This window comes from Hypanus sabinus, chromosome 2, assembly GCF_030144855.1.
Source record: "Hypanus sabinus isolate sHypSab1 chromosome 2, sHypSab1.hap1, whole genome shotgun sequence".
NCBI classification, from domain to species: Eukaryota; Metazoa; Chordata; class Chondrichthyes; order Myliobatiformes; family Dasyatidae; genus Hypanus; species Hypanus sabinus.
Window position 1 is genome coordinate 121246752 of NC_082707.1, and position 14973 is coordinate 121261724.

A 14973-nucleotide genomic window follows, 5' to 3' on the forward strand; every position below is an offset into this window, starting at 1 on the left:
AAGGCCTTGGTGAGACCACATCTGGAGTATTGTGTGCAGTTTTGGTCCCCTAATCTGAGGAAAGACATTCCTGCCATAGGGGGAGTACAAAGAAGGTTCACCAGATTGATTCCTGGAATGGCAGGGCTTTCATATGAAGAAAGACTGGATCGACTGGGCTTATACTCGCTGGAATTTAGAAGATTGAGGGGGGATCTTATTGAAACTTATAAAATTCTAAAGGGATTGGACAGGAATTAGTTGAGACCAGTTCATTGGCTATATTTAAGCTGGAGTTAGATATGGCCCTTGTGGCTAAAGGGATTGGGGGTATGGAGAGAAGGCAGGTACAGGGTTCTGAGTTGGATGATCAGCCATGATCATACTGAATGGTGGTGCAGGCTTGAATGGCTGAATGGCCTACTTCTTCACCTATTTTCTATGTTTCAGGTAAACGGTAAAGTGCACAATCATAATGAGATAGATTGTGAGGCCAAGGGTCTATGTTATCAGATAAGAGGTCCATTCAAGACTCTGATAACATAGACTCTTGGCCTCACAATCTACCTCATTATGATTGTGCACTTTATCGTTTACCATGGGATAGAAGCTGTCCTTGAGTTTGGTGGTAGGTGCTTTCAGGATTTCTGATGGGAGAGGAGTGAGGAGAGAATATCTGGGATGAGTGGAGTCTTTTATGACACTCGCTGTTTTATTGAGGCAGTGGGAAATATAGACAGAGTCCATAGAGGGGAGGATGGTTTCTGTGTTGTCCTGAGTACTGTCCATAATTCTCAAGATTGGCCTTTCTCCAGTTTAGAATCTTAACCTGAGGACCAGACAGACCTATCCTTTTCCATAATTATCTTGAAACTACTGGCATTATGATCACTAGGTGCAAAGTGTTCCCCTACACAAACTTCTGTCTCCTGTTCTGTCTCATTCCTTAACAGGGTGTCAAGCTTTGCACACTTTCTAGTTGGGACTTCTATGTACCAATTAAGGAAACTTTCCTGAACACATTTAACAAACTGTTTTCCATCCAGCCCTTTTACAGTATGGGAGGTCCAGTCAATATGTGGAAAGTTAAAATCATCCATTATCAGAACCTTATGTTTCTCATAAATGTCAGATATCTCTACAAATTTGTTTCTCTAAATCCAGCCGACTGTTTAATGGTCTATAATGTAATCCCATTAATGTAGTCATACCTTCCAGTTGTAGCGATTGTCACCAATGGCTACAGTGTCATAATTCCATGTGCTGATCCATGCCTTAAGTTCATCCACCTTTCCTACAATACTCCTTACACTGAAGTATACAGAGCTCTGAGTATTAGTCACAACGTGATTTCCTGACTTTGTATGTAGGCTTTATAACATCTTTCTCCACAGACACTAATTCTAATTAATTGATTAGAAGAGGCTCATTTGGAACCAAAACATAGACATGTTGGAATGAATGAATTCTGTGTAATTTTTGAAAGCCCCTCCTTCACCCTTCCCTTTAATTCTATTGTTGCATTTGCTGGAATTGCCCTCCGCCATTAAAGCACACTATAACTTTGACAGTGGGACGCGAAGAAGCTGTAACAGCGTAATGATTGGAATTGATACCTAATCTTGTACCATTCTGATGCTCAGTATATTGTGATAGTCCTGGGCAGCTAAGAGTGATTGCGGACTGATGCTGGGAGACTAGAGTGTAGAGAGGAGGAGGGGCAGCTGAGTCAGAATTGGTGACTGTTGCTAGGTGACAGTCATACACAAAAAACAAGGGTTGATTTTGTTTCGCACATGAAAGCAGTTCTGAATTATTAGTTTGTATTTTTGATAGCTTTCATTCAGAACCGATGGCCTTTCAGTCAGTGATTGCAATTGTGATGGACACTCCATTTTATTCAAGTGAAATACAGGAGGCTCAGAGGTACTGATTAAATGTCAGTAATGGAATTGTTGGTGAAGGCAGAGAACATATTCATGTATCATTAAATGAACATTGAAACACTGACTGGGCATTGGTGTCTCATACTGCAGCAATTCCCTCGTGGATTCTCAGAGCTTGTGACTGGCGGTTGCCACGGTTACCACAGCTGCACATTGTAATGAGGCAATGCTTGCTGTAATTTACAATCCATTATGCTGGCCACTGTACTTAGTTGCAGTTGCGTCCACAGCAATATGTTCAGTCCCAGTCAAAAAAGGAAGATAACCCAGGAGCAGGCCCTATGGACCAACTTGTCCATGCTGTTGAGGATGTCCGTCTAAACTAGTCCCATTTGCCTGTGATTGGCCTACATCCCTCAAAACCTTCCCTCTCCACATAGACATCCAAATGTCTCTTAAAAGTTGTCACTGTACCTGCATTATCAACCACTTCCTTTGGCAGCTCACTTCACACATCCTCTGTGTAAAATTTGCTCACTGGATCCCTTTTAAATCTTTCACCACTTACCCAAACTTAGGTGCTCTAGTGTTTTGATTCAGTTTCCATGGGAAAAGGACTGATCCCATTCATGCTATACTGCCCCGCATAATTTTATACACTTTTATAAGTTCACCTCTCAGTTTCCTATGCTGTAAAGGAATAATGCCTCCCGACTTCTGTGTATAACTTGTGCCCTTGTGTCCTAACAATATTATTGTAAATTTTCATTGTATTCTTTCCAGCTTACCTATAACAAGATAACCAAACCTGTACACAATCTCTGCTTGCTTTCTCACCAGTGTCTTTTGCAGCTGCAACGTTATGTCCCAATTTCCATAACCAGTTCTTTTACTGTTGAAGGCCAGCATGACAGGCATTTTGTTTACTGCACTCTCTACTTTTGGTACCATTTTCAGGGAGCTAACGTCATCAGACTTAAGCAAAAAAAAATCTCTAGATTCTCAACTCCAGTGCAGAACACCAAGGGAATATTGCACCGTCACAGATGTCTTTTCAGACAACTGAATGTAAAAACTGCCACAATGGTACTCTGAAGAAGTAGAGTGGCATTTTTCCAAGTGTCTTGACCAACATTTATCCTTCAACCAGTGTCAGTCAATAGAAAATGTAATTTAGTTGTAAAGTAGGAGATGTTGAAAATGCTCATTATCCATGAAGAGAGGATTTGAACTTCCTGTTTCCACATAAGTGCCTGAATTGCTGAGTATTTACAGCATTATCTAGTTTTTGTTTGGAAATTTGACGTTTGAGGTAAAATGAGCATTGGGGCAAATCAGACCTGATCTACTGACTGGCAGGGTGCAACTAAAGCTAGTTATTGATAGTGCAACAGGTGGGGGAACTGTGGCAGAGGGTGAGTGGCCTAGCCCCTCTTAAATTTTGTGTTCTCACTGATTCACTGCTACATTATCAATAACCTGCTTTAGAAGAACTTCATTGATTGCTGGTGTTCTGTGAGATATGGAGATGAAAGTTTCTGTGTAAATGAAGGGTTTTGGTCAGGTAACTAAGGCAAAACTTTATATTGGTGGATGGGGAAGTATCCACAGATTTAATAATTGATGAAAGAAGAGAATTTTTATGTTTACACAACATTATGATCTGGAATTCACAGGCTGTGATAGAGTGGTGAAGTTATTCAGCATGGAAACAGAGCCTTTTATCGAACTTATCCAAACCAGTAGATACAGTTGTTGTAATAACTTCCAGTGAGGACATTGGATCAACATACAAAGAAGGTACAGATTCTGTTAGGAAAGAACAGGACAGTGGGACTTATTGGACAGTTGTTTCAAAGAGCTGGCACAACACCAGTACTGTGTTATTCCATGTTTCTGTATGCTTGCGTTTCTTTCGTCTTTCTGGTCCTGGCCGTGTTTAGACTGAGGTCAATCTGCAGGTGCCATCTAATCAAGTAGGAGAGCCTGCAGAGCTCCCTTTTCTCAAATGTACTCTCTGCTTAGCAAAGCAGAGCAGTTGCTAACTTCTCTGTTCACTTCCCATAGTTCTGGAGACCAGGAGGGACACAGTCCCCCTTCGCCATTAGACTGGAGCCATGTGGAAGGTATCAAGCCACTTCTGGAAAGCTTTGTCAAAAGATGCTTTAAGGAGCTCAACTGTCCGTCGACTTGGAATAGAGTGAGACAGCTAACTGCAACGTATATTATCTACCTGGCGACATACTACATCAAACTCAGCCAACAGGTAACGTAAACTCCAGCACCTTATCTTGAACCTTGTCAGTGCACATTTATGAAACTGTTAATTCCCGTCAAGTGACACAACCCAGAGTTGTAGTTTGGAAGCAGGCCCAGCAAGTCCATGACAATCATCAAGCATTCAATTGCACTAATTCTGGTCTCATGCCATTTTATTCCCCTAAACATTGCTGTGCACTCTCCTCAGATTTTACTTCTCACTTTAATGGTGAATTTGCAGTGGCTTATTACAACTGATATTCCATCACATGCCAGTCTAGATGGCCCTGTAGTAGCCAGCTGCTTATTTTTATTGATTCAGAATAATTTTATTTCCAGCTCTTCATTTTATTGAGTTATTTGTAATTTGTTCATTCATTGAGTTATGCAGCACAGAAACAGGCCCTCTGGTCCAACTTGTCTGTAAGCTAGTCTCATTGCCTGTATCTGATCTCTTGATCTTTCCTGTCTGCACTTGTCCAAATTTTTTTTAAATGTTGTAATTGTATCTGTGTTTGTCACTGACTTTTGTGTGGAAAAAAAACATGTCCCCCAATTCCTCAGTAACACACGTAAAAATGGTGGAGGAACTCAGCATGTAGAAAGATGAATAAAGAGTCATCGTTTCAGGCCATGGTCCTTCAATAGGACTGGAAAGGAAGGAGAATGCAGCCAGAAGAGGAATAAAATGGGGGGGAGGGGAAAGAGTACTGATTGGAAGGTGTTAGGTGAAGCCAGGTGAGGGGGAAAGTAGGCAGGTGGAATGGGGGGTGAAGTGAGAAAGATGGATGGAAGAAGTAAAGGACTAGAGGAGGAATCTGATAGGAGAGGAGATGGACGTGGGAGACAGGGAAGGAAGAGGGCACGAGAGGGAGGTGATAGACAGATGAGAAGAGATGGGGTAAGAGGGGAGCCAGAATGGGGAACAGAAAGAGGAGGGGGTGAAATTATCTGGTTGGAGAAATCTACGTTCATGCCGTCAGTTTGGAGGCATGATAGAACCAGATAGAACATGATAGAACCAGATAGAATATGTGGTTTTGCTCCAACCTGAGAGGCCTCATCATGGCAGTAAAGGTTATAAAGTGAATGTCAGAATGGAAATGGGGAGTGGATTTAAAATGGTTGTCTACCCCACTGGGAAATCCTTCCTGTTGTGAATGGAGCAAAGGTGCTTCTCAAAGTGGTCCCCCAATTTACATTGGGTCTCACTGATGTAGGGGTAGCTACACTGGGAGCACCAGATACGGTAGATGACACCGACTGACTTGCAGCTGAAGTGTTGTCTCACCTGGAAGGAATGTTTGGGGCCCTGAATGGTGGTGAGAGAGGAGGTGTAGCACTTGTTCCACTTGCACGGATAAGTGCCAGGAGGAAGATCAGTGGAGTGGGACAAATAGACAAGAGAATCACGGAGAGAGTGGTCCCAAAAACATGTCTCACCTTACTGCTCTCTCCTCTATTTTTAGAACCCCTAACCTGGGGAAAAAAGACTCTGAGTATCTACCCTATCTTTGTATAATTTCAAAAACCTCTATGAGATCTCTCTTGAGTCTCCTTTGCTTCAAGGCAAGCAATGCCAACCTATTCAATCTCTCCTTATAACTCAAGCACTCTAGTCCAAGCAATATCCTGGTGAACCTGTTCTGCACCTTATCTAGCTTAATCACATCTTTCCTATTGCATGGCAATTAGAACTGCACAAGATACTCCAGGTGGGTACAACCAACACTTTGTACATGTTGTGACACAATATCCCAGCTCTTATTCTCCATACACTACCTTTTCCAACCTGGCTGTTTGTCCAGGGAACTACATGGACCTAGATCTCTCTATTCTACAGCAATCCCTGAGCCGAATCATTTATTGTGTATGTCTTGTAACTGCCATATTGCATCACTTCCCACTTGACTGAGCTAAATTCTGAAATAAGGTTTCAGATCCAAGAGCTCTGGTTCAGCTGGATCTTGCAGTGAGCAGACAGTTGTATGTCAAGATGTCCTGAATGCCTTTGAATTCATTCCATATGCCCTTATTATAATCTATCAACCAGATGGCTTAGTTTCTTTTCCTCATAGTAAATCTGACTTCACGTATCATAAGTAGTCTCTGTTCTTCCCATCCCTTCTTCGCAGCTAAAAACTAACTTGTTTACTCTCCCAGTTTTGATGAAAGGTCTTTGATTTCAAACATTAACCCGTTTTCTCTTTTGACAGATGCTGCTGAGTGTTTACTGGCATTTTCTACTTTCAGTTCTGAATATCTACTTGTTTCCCACTTTTATCCATTAATTTATGATGTCTGCTGCTCTGGCATGCAGCCATTTTCTCTGACCACATCCCTCTAAAACTAACTTCCTTTGATGCAGCCTTTGTATAGACCTGTTGAGTGCTTGGTAGAATTGGAGCAGTTTTGGATGGAATCCTTGTCTCCACTACTTAATCAGCCTACATTAGAGAAGATGTTTGTGGACCTCAGGTAAGCAGACCCCTGTTTTCTGGAACTGCAAGTTGTATGTGCATGTGTACAATGATCGTCAGTGTGTAGTTTCAAAGAGGTTTGAAACTCTTTCGTCTCTTAGAGCCAGTTTGAGATAGTAAAATAACGTCGGTCATAGTCCTTGCCTTCAGACCCTGAGTTTATATCTGTCTATGTATTTTGAGCTATAGCAAGCTCTGCAGTTCTGCAGTCAGTAGGTTATTTTGTTCAGTAGCTCTACTGGTTCAGCAGAGCAACCTATATTAGATTCATGGTTGAATGTAGGAACTCCCATCTGTGGTCCAGTTATCAGTTAATGTCTGGGGCATTAGATAATGCGGCAGGGGCATCTTTTGTCTTCAGAATTTTTTGATCCAAAATTCCATTGTAAGAAAGGTGGCTAATGAGTAATTTTTTTGTTTGAGACAAGTATAGGTGAATTTATCATTTGTAACAAATACCTTGATGTAGAACAGCTCCAGCTTACTGTAAAGAAAGCTGCTATATGGTTGCATTGAATAATGCTGTCCTTGGAGTTTTTAAAGAAGTGATTCTCCAGGTTTGTTGAAGGCAGTCAACTGCAAGTTCCAAGGCTCCCAAGTTAACTCTTCTCAGATATCTCAATTGAGATGCTGTTTGAACTTCATGATTCAGAGTGCTCATGATGTTTGTGAGAGTTAAGAGCAAACATGAATAAATGATTTTTTTGAGTGGCTCTGGCTTGTAAGTGGCTGGTGTAGGGTTGATGTGATTATATTTTGCAATCTCGATGTGGTGGAGAAATGAGTGATGAGTTATGCAGAGTCTGGCACTTCTGATAGGATTGCCCATTACTGTAGGTTAGGTTGGAGGAAACAGCAAATTGTGATCAGATTCTGAGACCTTAGTGGCAAAGCAGGTGGTTGAAAGGTGTTGCTTCTCAATGGCTGTGATGGATGTTAATTCTCTGACTGTCTTGGTTTACCTTCGCCATCAGATTCAGGTTAATTTCTATTCAATATTTTGAGGTTGCTAATGTGCAAGTGCTTCCCTGCGCTAGCAGAGATCATGTACACAAGCTTCTTCCATTTCTTTTCATGCTGTTGTCTCTCCTCAGATCTTATTCAGCCCTGTGCAACCCTAAGTCCTGTTGTCCGGGTCCAGAGACTGTCCGTAGTCTTGTGTCACTGGGCTGTGTTGGAGAAATGCATCACCTCAGCCTGACGGGATCCAAATCCCCTTTTGTGTTCGTGATTGCATTGTTTTATTTACTGGACACCATCTGTGTTTTGCACAAAGGCTTGGCAGAAAAGGTAAGGCATTTTTGCATCATTTCAGTCTTTAGAGCAGGAGGAAAGAATTTATTTCTTTGCAGAATGGGCAGGATGAGTTTGTGGATGTCTGTCTTTTGGGGAGGCTTCTAGCCCTCCCCATTGGTTTTAGAGATTTAAGCTGTTTCTGCACCTACACGCTGTGCCTCTTCTCATGATTGAGGAATTTATTACCAAGAAGTTTGATCATTGGATGTGCTGCTCTTGTTGATTTCAGTTGAGAGGAGGGAATTGGTTATAAGGTCATACAGCAAGGTAAGTCCCTTCTGTCCCAAGAGCCTGTGTTGACCATTAAACACCAATTTATACTAATTCCACACCAATCCATCTTTACACAGGAGATTCTGCAGATGCTGTCCATCCAGAATAATTCATAAAAATTGCTGGAAAAACTTGGCAGGTCAGGCAGCACTCACAGAAAGATGGAGTGAAGCCCAAAACATCGACTGTTTATTCCTTTCCCTAGATCCTGCCTGACATGCTGAATTCCTTCAGCATTTTGTATGTGTTGCTCCAGCTTTACTCTCCCCACATTCGCATCAATTCTTCCTAAATACTATTGGTTACTGACACACTAGGGGCAAATTACAGAAGACAGTTCACCTCCAGACAGTTTGTCTTTGGGATGAGGATGGAAACTGGAATACCTGGTTACAGGCAGAACGTGTAGACCCTGCACACTGACACTACCCAAGGTCATGATTGAATCAAGGTTGTTGGAACTGTGGGACAGTGGCTTGACGAACTGTAGGAGAGATTGAAGCTCTGGAAGAACTCAGCACATTGGGCAACACTTGTGGTGAGGGAAATAAAGTTGGCATTTTGGGTTGCTGATGGGCTGAGGGAGGGGTATGGGCTATTATTAATCTAAAATGTTGATTATTTATTTCTTCACTGATGTTATCAAGTCTGAGTATCTCCAGTCTTTCATTTTTGCCTTCAGCAGTGTAGGCTTTTGCTTTTTGATATGTTGAGATGGTGGTTATGATGCTCTTAATATGTTAGTTTCCTGATAATGATTTCCAGTATCTTCTGGCATAATCAAAAGAGACTCTTGAGGAAGGAGCATAGATTATGTAATGTGTCTTAAAGAAGGCACCTAACTTAGTGCTAAGTACTTTTAAGTGATAACATCTATGTAGTATTATAATTCGTTTTGTATTAACTAAGTCTTAAAGCCAATTAGATCATCAGGCCAATAATACTTTACTCCCTGGAGTTTTAGTTGCAATATTATTATTAATTTAAGAAACTCAAGATACATGTAATGGTGAAAGAGGATCTTGATTTTGTCACTGAAATCTTCTTTGCTGTTCTGAGTTCCAGTCGCGTCACGTCGGGAAAGGTCTAGGTATGAATGGGATGAAGGATTGAAGACCACCTTTTGAAACTTTTGCTGGGGAATACCTTTAAAGTGTTAGGAATTAAGATGTTTGGGAGGCTGGTGGGTTCTGTTCCTGTGAACAGTTTGTGACCTGGACAGTTCTCAAAATAGGAATGTGTCTTACACATGTAACTCCCTGGGTCGCCTCAGGCTCGCTCAGCTCGTTCTCGTCTAGGGGGGAGCAACCTTCGGCCCCGCCAAACTGGGTAATCAGCTTGTGTGGATGCTGTGTGATGTCCCCGCCTCGCCCAAAAACAGACAGTACACCATATGCGATTAAATGAGTACAATTTATAAAGGTTACTATAACTAAGTGATTAATAACGATACAGTATATATGAAGAGAAAATTAAAGAAAAGGCGCCAAACTTATCAAAGTCCAAACCACTTCGTGCACAACCGTTGGAGCTCAATTACTGAAGTCTTCTGGCCACCATTCGATCCCCTCCGAACTCCTCGACTCGCAGCTCAGGACCCTCCGAACTCCTCGGACTCTCCAAACAGCTCAGGACCCTCCGAGTGGTCAACCAAGCACATCTAGCTTCATCCCCCCTCCTCGGAGAATCTCCCGGCCTCGGACCCCCCTTTGGGGTCCGATCCTCGCCCAGTTTACAGCATTGCGTCCTCTCTCTCGACCCCCTTGCGCCGATCTGCCCAAAAGCCCGTCAACAAAAGCTTACAGACTCAGAACATTAATCCCCATTTGGTTTACAAAGGAATACCATTCTCGTTATCAGTAAATTAGCATTCCTGCTAGTTAACAAAAGGAAACCCTTTCCCAACAGTAACAAAAAGAAAAAAAAGAAACCCCCTTTACACACTTCCTCCACCAAATAAAAGTCATGTCCTCATGACTACTAAATAACTCGCCATCTTTCCTGCCAACACACCGTAACCCAAGCACAAACAGTGATATCTCCTCCCCACACAGTAACCCTCACGCCCTGTTCCTCAGGCGCTACTTAGGCCAACTATCTGGGAGTTCCCTAACCCTTCTGAGGCCTCCGTACCCCCTCACCTAAACCCTTCAGGCTCGGACACAACTGGGGATACCTTGGGCCCACTACCAACTCTTCTCTCAACCTCTCACTCATGCCCCACACTGCACACAGCTAACCCTCCCCGCTACACCTGACTCAATGGGAGAAGGGCCAAAGGTCTCTTCCTCAATCGAGGGAAAGTCAGCAAAAGGCAGCATGTACCACACATCCAGCACATCATCCATCGAATCTGTATTCTTCCTCATTCCTGTGATCGGTAGCTGCTGTTTGATCTTCTCCAAACGGAAACACGTGGCCTGCACTGCTCCCGCAGTCTCTTCAGCCTCCTGTTCAGTATTCACTGCACTTCTCTCCAGCTTTTTCTTCCTCATGACTTCTTCCAGATCAACTTTCAGGTTTTGCACTTCATTTGAACTGTCGATGGTCATCTTCAGGTTCCCTTCAAGCTTCCGCTTCTCTCTTCTGAGATTTGTCTGTAATTTCTTCACCTCTGCAAACTCCCCTCTCCGGGTTCTCAGTTTGCTATTACCCTCAGTCAGACAACTTTCTTCATTCTCTCCAACTTGTAAGTCTTCCGAATGGTTCCAGATCACTTTCTCCAGTCTCTCCGTCTTCATTTCAAACTTGATTCCGTAGAGTCAGTCTCTCACGAGCTGCGACCTTCGCCAGCCCTGGCACGTGTCCCGAAAACACTTTAACTCGGTAGTTCTCAGCTGCTCCTGCAACGACCTCACTTCATATTCTCCTGAGGCAAATCCAAATACCAAGAGATCATCCACATACACCAAAACTCCAAACGCCTCCACATCCCCTGTGGTCTTCCACCTGCCCCGCAGGAAGGTTGCAAGGGCTCCAGATATGCCCTGTGGCATCTTTTCGGACCCGAAGACTCCTAGGGAATTTATAACGGCCGTCTTCTCCTTGTTGGTCCCACTCATCGGGATCTGGCAACATCCACTCCTCAGATCCAGCACCTTAAACCACTTCACACCACTCAGACAGGCCATCGCCTCTCTGGCCCTCAGGGCCATATTCTGGTCACTGACAGTGCGCCTCTTCAACGCAATATAATCCATACACACGCTGCCTACATCTTCCACGGCTGTAGGGGCCAGTCGCCGCAACCTCTCTCTCTCCGAGGTGTCTTCAGCAGTCAACTCCCCTCCCTCATGGTATTTCGCAGCGTCCACTAAGAGGGTCTCACCCTCAGATACTTCCCCCAGGCCGTACCACCACTGGCTCTTGTTTGAATTCGGTATCAGCCCAATGCTGTTACACACGTCCGCACAAGCAGCTCGAAACTCTGGGTGCATCGACAATGCCTCCAAACAGCGCTCACCCGCCTCCTCCGGGCAGGCCCCCAAGCGCACCAGCAGGATATTGGTTCTCTCCAGAACAGAAACGCTGCCCGTCTCAACAGGGTCCGGACACATCAGCATTAACGATTCATGAACCTCAGTCTCCTCCACATTTGCCTCTAAGAACTCCATTTTCACTGACCAACAACCGTTGTCTGGATAATCACCGGCACTGGTACCCCGAATCTCCAGTGTCCTCAATGTCGTCAAGGGTAAATCTTCCAATAACGGTTATGAAACAAACTGTACAGCAACTTCACCGGCGCCCCGGTGCCGAGGATGGCTTTAACTTGACTTCCATCCATCCGTAACAACACCTGTGCGCATGGCCCCTCTAAGCCTTCAGGAATAGGGTCTGTTCCTTGGTACATTGCTGGGAACGTGCTCCCCCAGAGACCCCAAGCCGTTCCCCCATTGGGCCACCTCTAAGTTTCCCGACACCTCTCGAATCAACGGAACAACTGATCCCCTTGACAGATCCCCTTGGCACCACAAGCAATTTATCTGCCCCCCTAGGCAAAAAGGGATACCCTAAAAACTTCCCACCAATCTCCTGCCACAGATATAATAAGCCCCCCAGCTGCGGCATTTGACTTCCAGTCGAACCACACGCATTTCCCCACACTTTCCCAGAACTGGCAGCGGTCACTTCGAGGTAATTGCGCCTGACAGTTCTAACAAAGTCACCAGCCCGCCTGCTCAAACTTTCAACCCGTCCCTGTGGCTTTTCCTCAGCCAAGCACTGCCACTCACCCAACAACTGAGAGGTCCGCTCCGCCCACGCCTCCGCCCCTTTAGGGCTGGACATTATTCCAATAACCGGGCGGAGCGCACCACTGCTGAAACATCCCAACCTGTCACTCCTCAATCTCCAAACAGTACGAGCAACCCATGGTCCCACCACCATTTCGTCAGCCAACAGCAACCACCCCACCCAACACACACACCGCGATAACCAGTAATCGCACACCCACAAAGGCACACCAGCTCTTCGCCGCAGACACAATTTAAAGAGGGTGATCACACAGCTTCCACAGAAATCAACCCCGAGCGAGCACCCCACAATGTAACTCCCTGGGTCGCCTCAGGCTCGCTCAGCTCGTTCTCGTCTAGGGGGAGCAGCCTTCGGCCCCGCCAAACTGGGTAATCAGCTTGTGTGGATGCTGTGTGATGTCCCCGCCTCGCCCAAAAACAGACAGTACACCATATGCGATTAAATGAGTACAATTTATAAAGGTTACTATAACTAAGTGATTAATAACGATACAGTATATATGAAGAGAAAATTAAAGAAAAGGCGCCAAACTTATCAAAGTCCAAACCACTTCGTGCACAACCGTTGGAGCTCAATTACTGAAGTCTTCTGGCCACCATTCGATCCCCTCCGAACTCCTCGACTCGCAGCTCAGGACCCTCCGAACTCCTCGGACTCTCCAAACAGCTCAGGACCCTCCGAGTGGTCAACCAAGCACATCTAGCTTCATCCCCCCTCCTCGGAGAATCTCCCGGCCTCGGACCCCCCTTTGGGGTCCGATCCTCGCCCAGTTTACAGCATTGCGTCCTCTCTCTCGACCCCCTTGCGCCGATCTGCCCAAAAGCCCGTCAACAAAAGCTTACAGACTCAGAACATTAATCCCCATTTGGTTTACAAAGGAATACCATTCTCGTTATCAGTAAATTAGCATTCCTGCTAGTTAACAAAAGGAAACCCTTTCCCAACAGTAACAAAAAGAAAAAAAAGAAACCCCTTTTACACACAGTAGCCCTGAGAATCCGGCAAATTCATCCTGCCAGTCTCCCAAGTGTTATCTATATGGGCTGTGCGTAAGTCGGATGCTCACAACATAGGGAGAACCTAGGTAACCACCTTTTTCCATAGAAATGCTTTAGTAACTTTGGTTGGCAACTGTTTGTCTCAAAGGACAATGGGTGATGATGATGATCATCATCACAAACCTGGGCGGAATGTATGGAGATCTTGAGATACCCAGTCGTTAAGATCCCCCTCTGGGCCTCACCAGTGTTATTCAAAGGAAAGCTTATGAAGCAATACGTAGAAGCTGCCGGAAGGACGTTCAATAACGTCCAGCCACCTTAGAGGCTCCACTCCTGATTTGCTGTCTGGGTTTACTCCCGTAGCCTTCATCTCCGGAGGCTGCCTACAAGGCAGTGGGGCTAGTTACCCATAGATGGTGATCTGGTTCACGAGCACCAGGGCATGTCCACACGACGGTGAGCCTACATGCTACGTGTGCAGGGATTTGACCTCCTTCCCATCCTCTAGTTCAGCCTGTCTCTGGAAGGAGTTCAGTTTCCATGTGTCACCAGTGAGGAGGTGCTGCATGAGGCTTGCTGTTGGAGAGTCAGGGAGACTTACCCATTCAGCTCTCCTGTTCATGAGACTGCTAGCCAGTGGTGGAAGCTGAAAGGGAGAGCGACGAGCACCACCCTCTCTATACTACCACATTAGATGCATCACAGCAACCATTTTGACACCTTTAAGGGTGTTAATACCTTTTAAGGTGCTATATAAATGGTGGTGTAGTCCTGTTATGGTGGCTGTAGTTTGTATCTTTGTTCTGTGTACATTGGAGAGAGGAAGTGATCACAATAGACAGTGACATCTAGCTTCCTGAATATCATTATCACGACACAAAGATGTGTAACACGTGAGACATCGATATTATCCAGCAACATGAATAATCATGAGGAAAAGGCAATAAACCTACATTCAATCCCCTCTTTGTGCTGTTAATCTCCCTGCAGGAATTTAGCTGACAGAGTGGCCCTTGGGGTGATTATAGACACCGACTAAAATCATGGGGGTGGCAGATTAAGCCCTGCACCTTTCAGGAAAGAACTCAATGTGACCTCTGGTGATAATAGGTGAATGAGAGTTTTTTCTCTTGGGCATATGTTTGCAAGGAAGCAAATTTGCTCCATCCATTAGGTAAATGCAAACTAGATGCTGGAAATCAGTAACAAGAATAGAAATGCTGGAAGCATTCAGCAGGCCAGGAAGCATCTATGGAGAGAAAAAGTTTACATTACAGGTTGAAGACGGGTCTGAGAAACGGTCTTCTATGTGAAACAATGAGCTTGTTGGTCTTTCCAAAGACATTGCGAGACCTGCTGAGTATTTCCAACCTTTTCTGCTTTTATTTGAGCTTTTGTCCTTTGAGTTGGTAAATGAGTTAACAAGTTACTAAAATATCAAAGGCAAAATCTGCCAATTTAGCAGTGGGAGTCCCAATTCAGAACATAAAACAGTGCAGCACAGGAGCAGTTCTTTCCGCCCATGATATTGTGCCAAGCTAA

At 44.5% G+C, this 14973-nt stretch overlaps 1 protein-coding gene across 3 annotated transcripts in view; it reads left to right on the forward strand.

The window, feature by feature from the left end:
- rpap1 (RNA polymerase II associated protein 1) overlaps nt 1-14973 on the forward strand; it is a 138134-nt gene that overhangs the window by 88156 nt on the left and 35005 nt on the right. For all 3 annotated transcript variants that reach the window (XM_059953720.1, XM_059953711.1, XM_059953725.1), the window contains exons 17-19: nt 3933-4131; nt 6493-6602; nt 7699-7894. In XM_059953720.1, coding sequence (XP_059809703.1) covers nt 3933-4131; nt 6493-6602; nt 7699-7894 — 505 coding nt within the window. The remainder of the gene's footprint in view (nt 1-3932; nt 4132-6492; nt 6603-7698; nt 7895-14973) is intronic.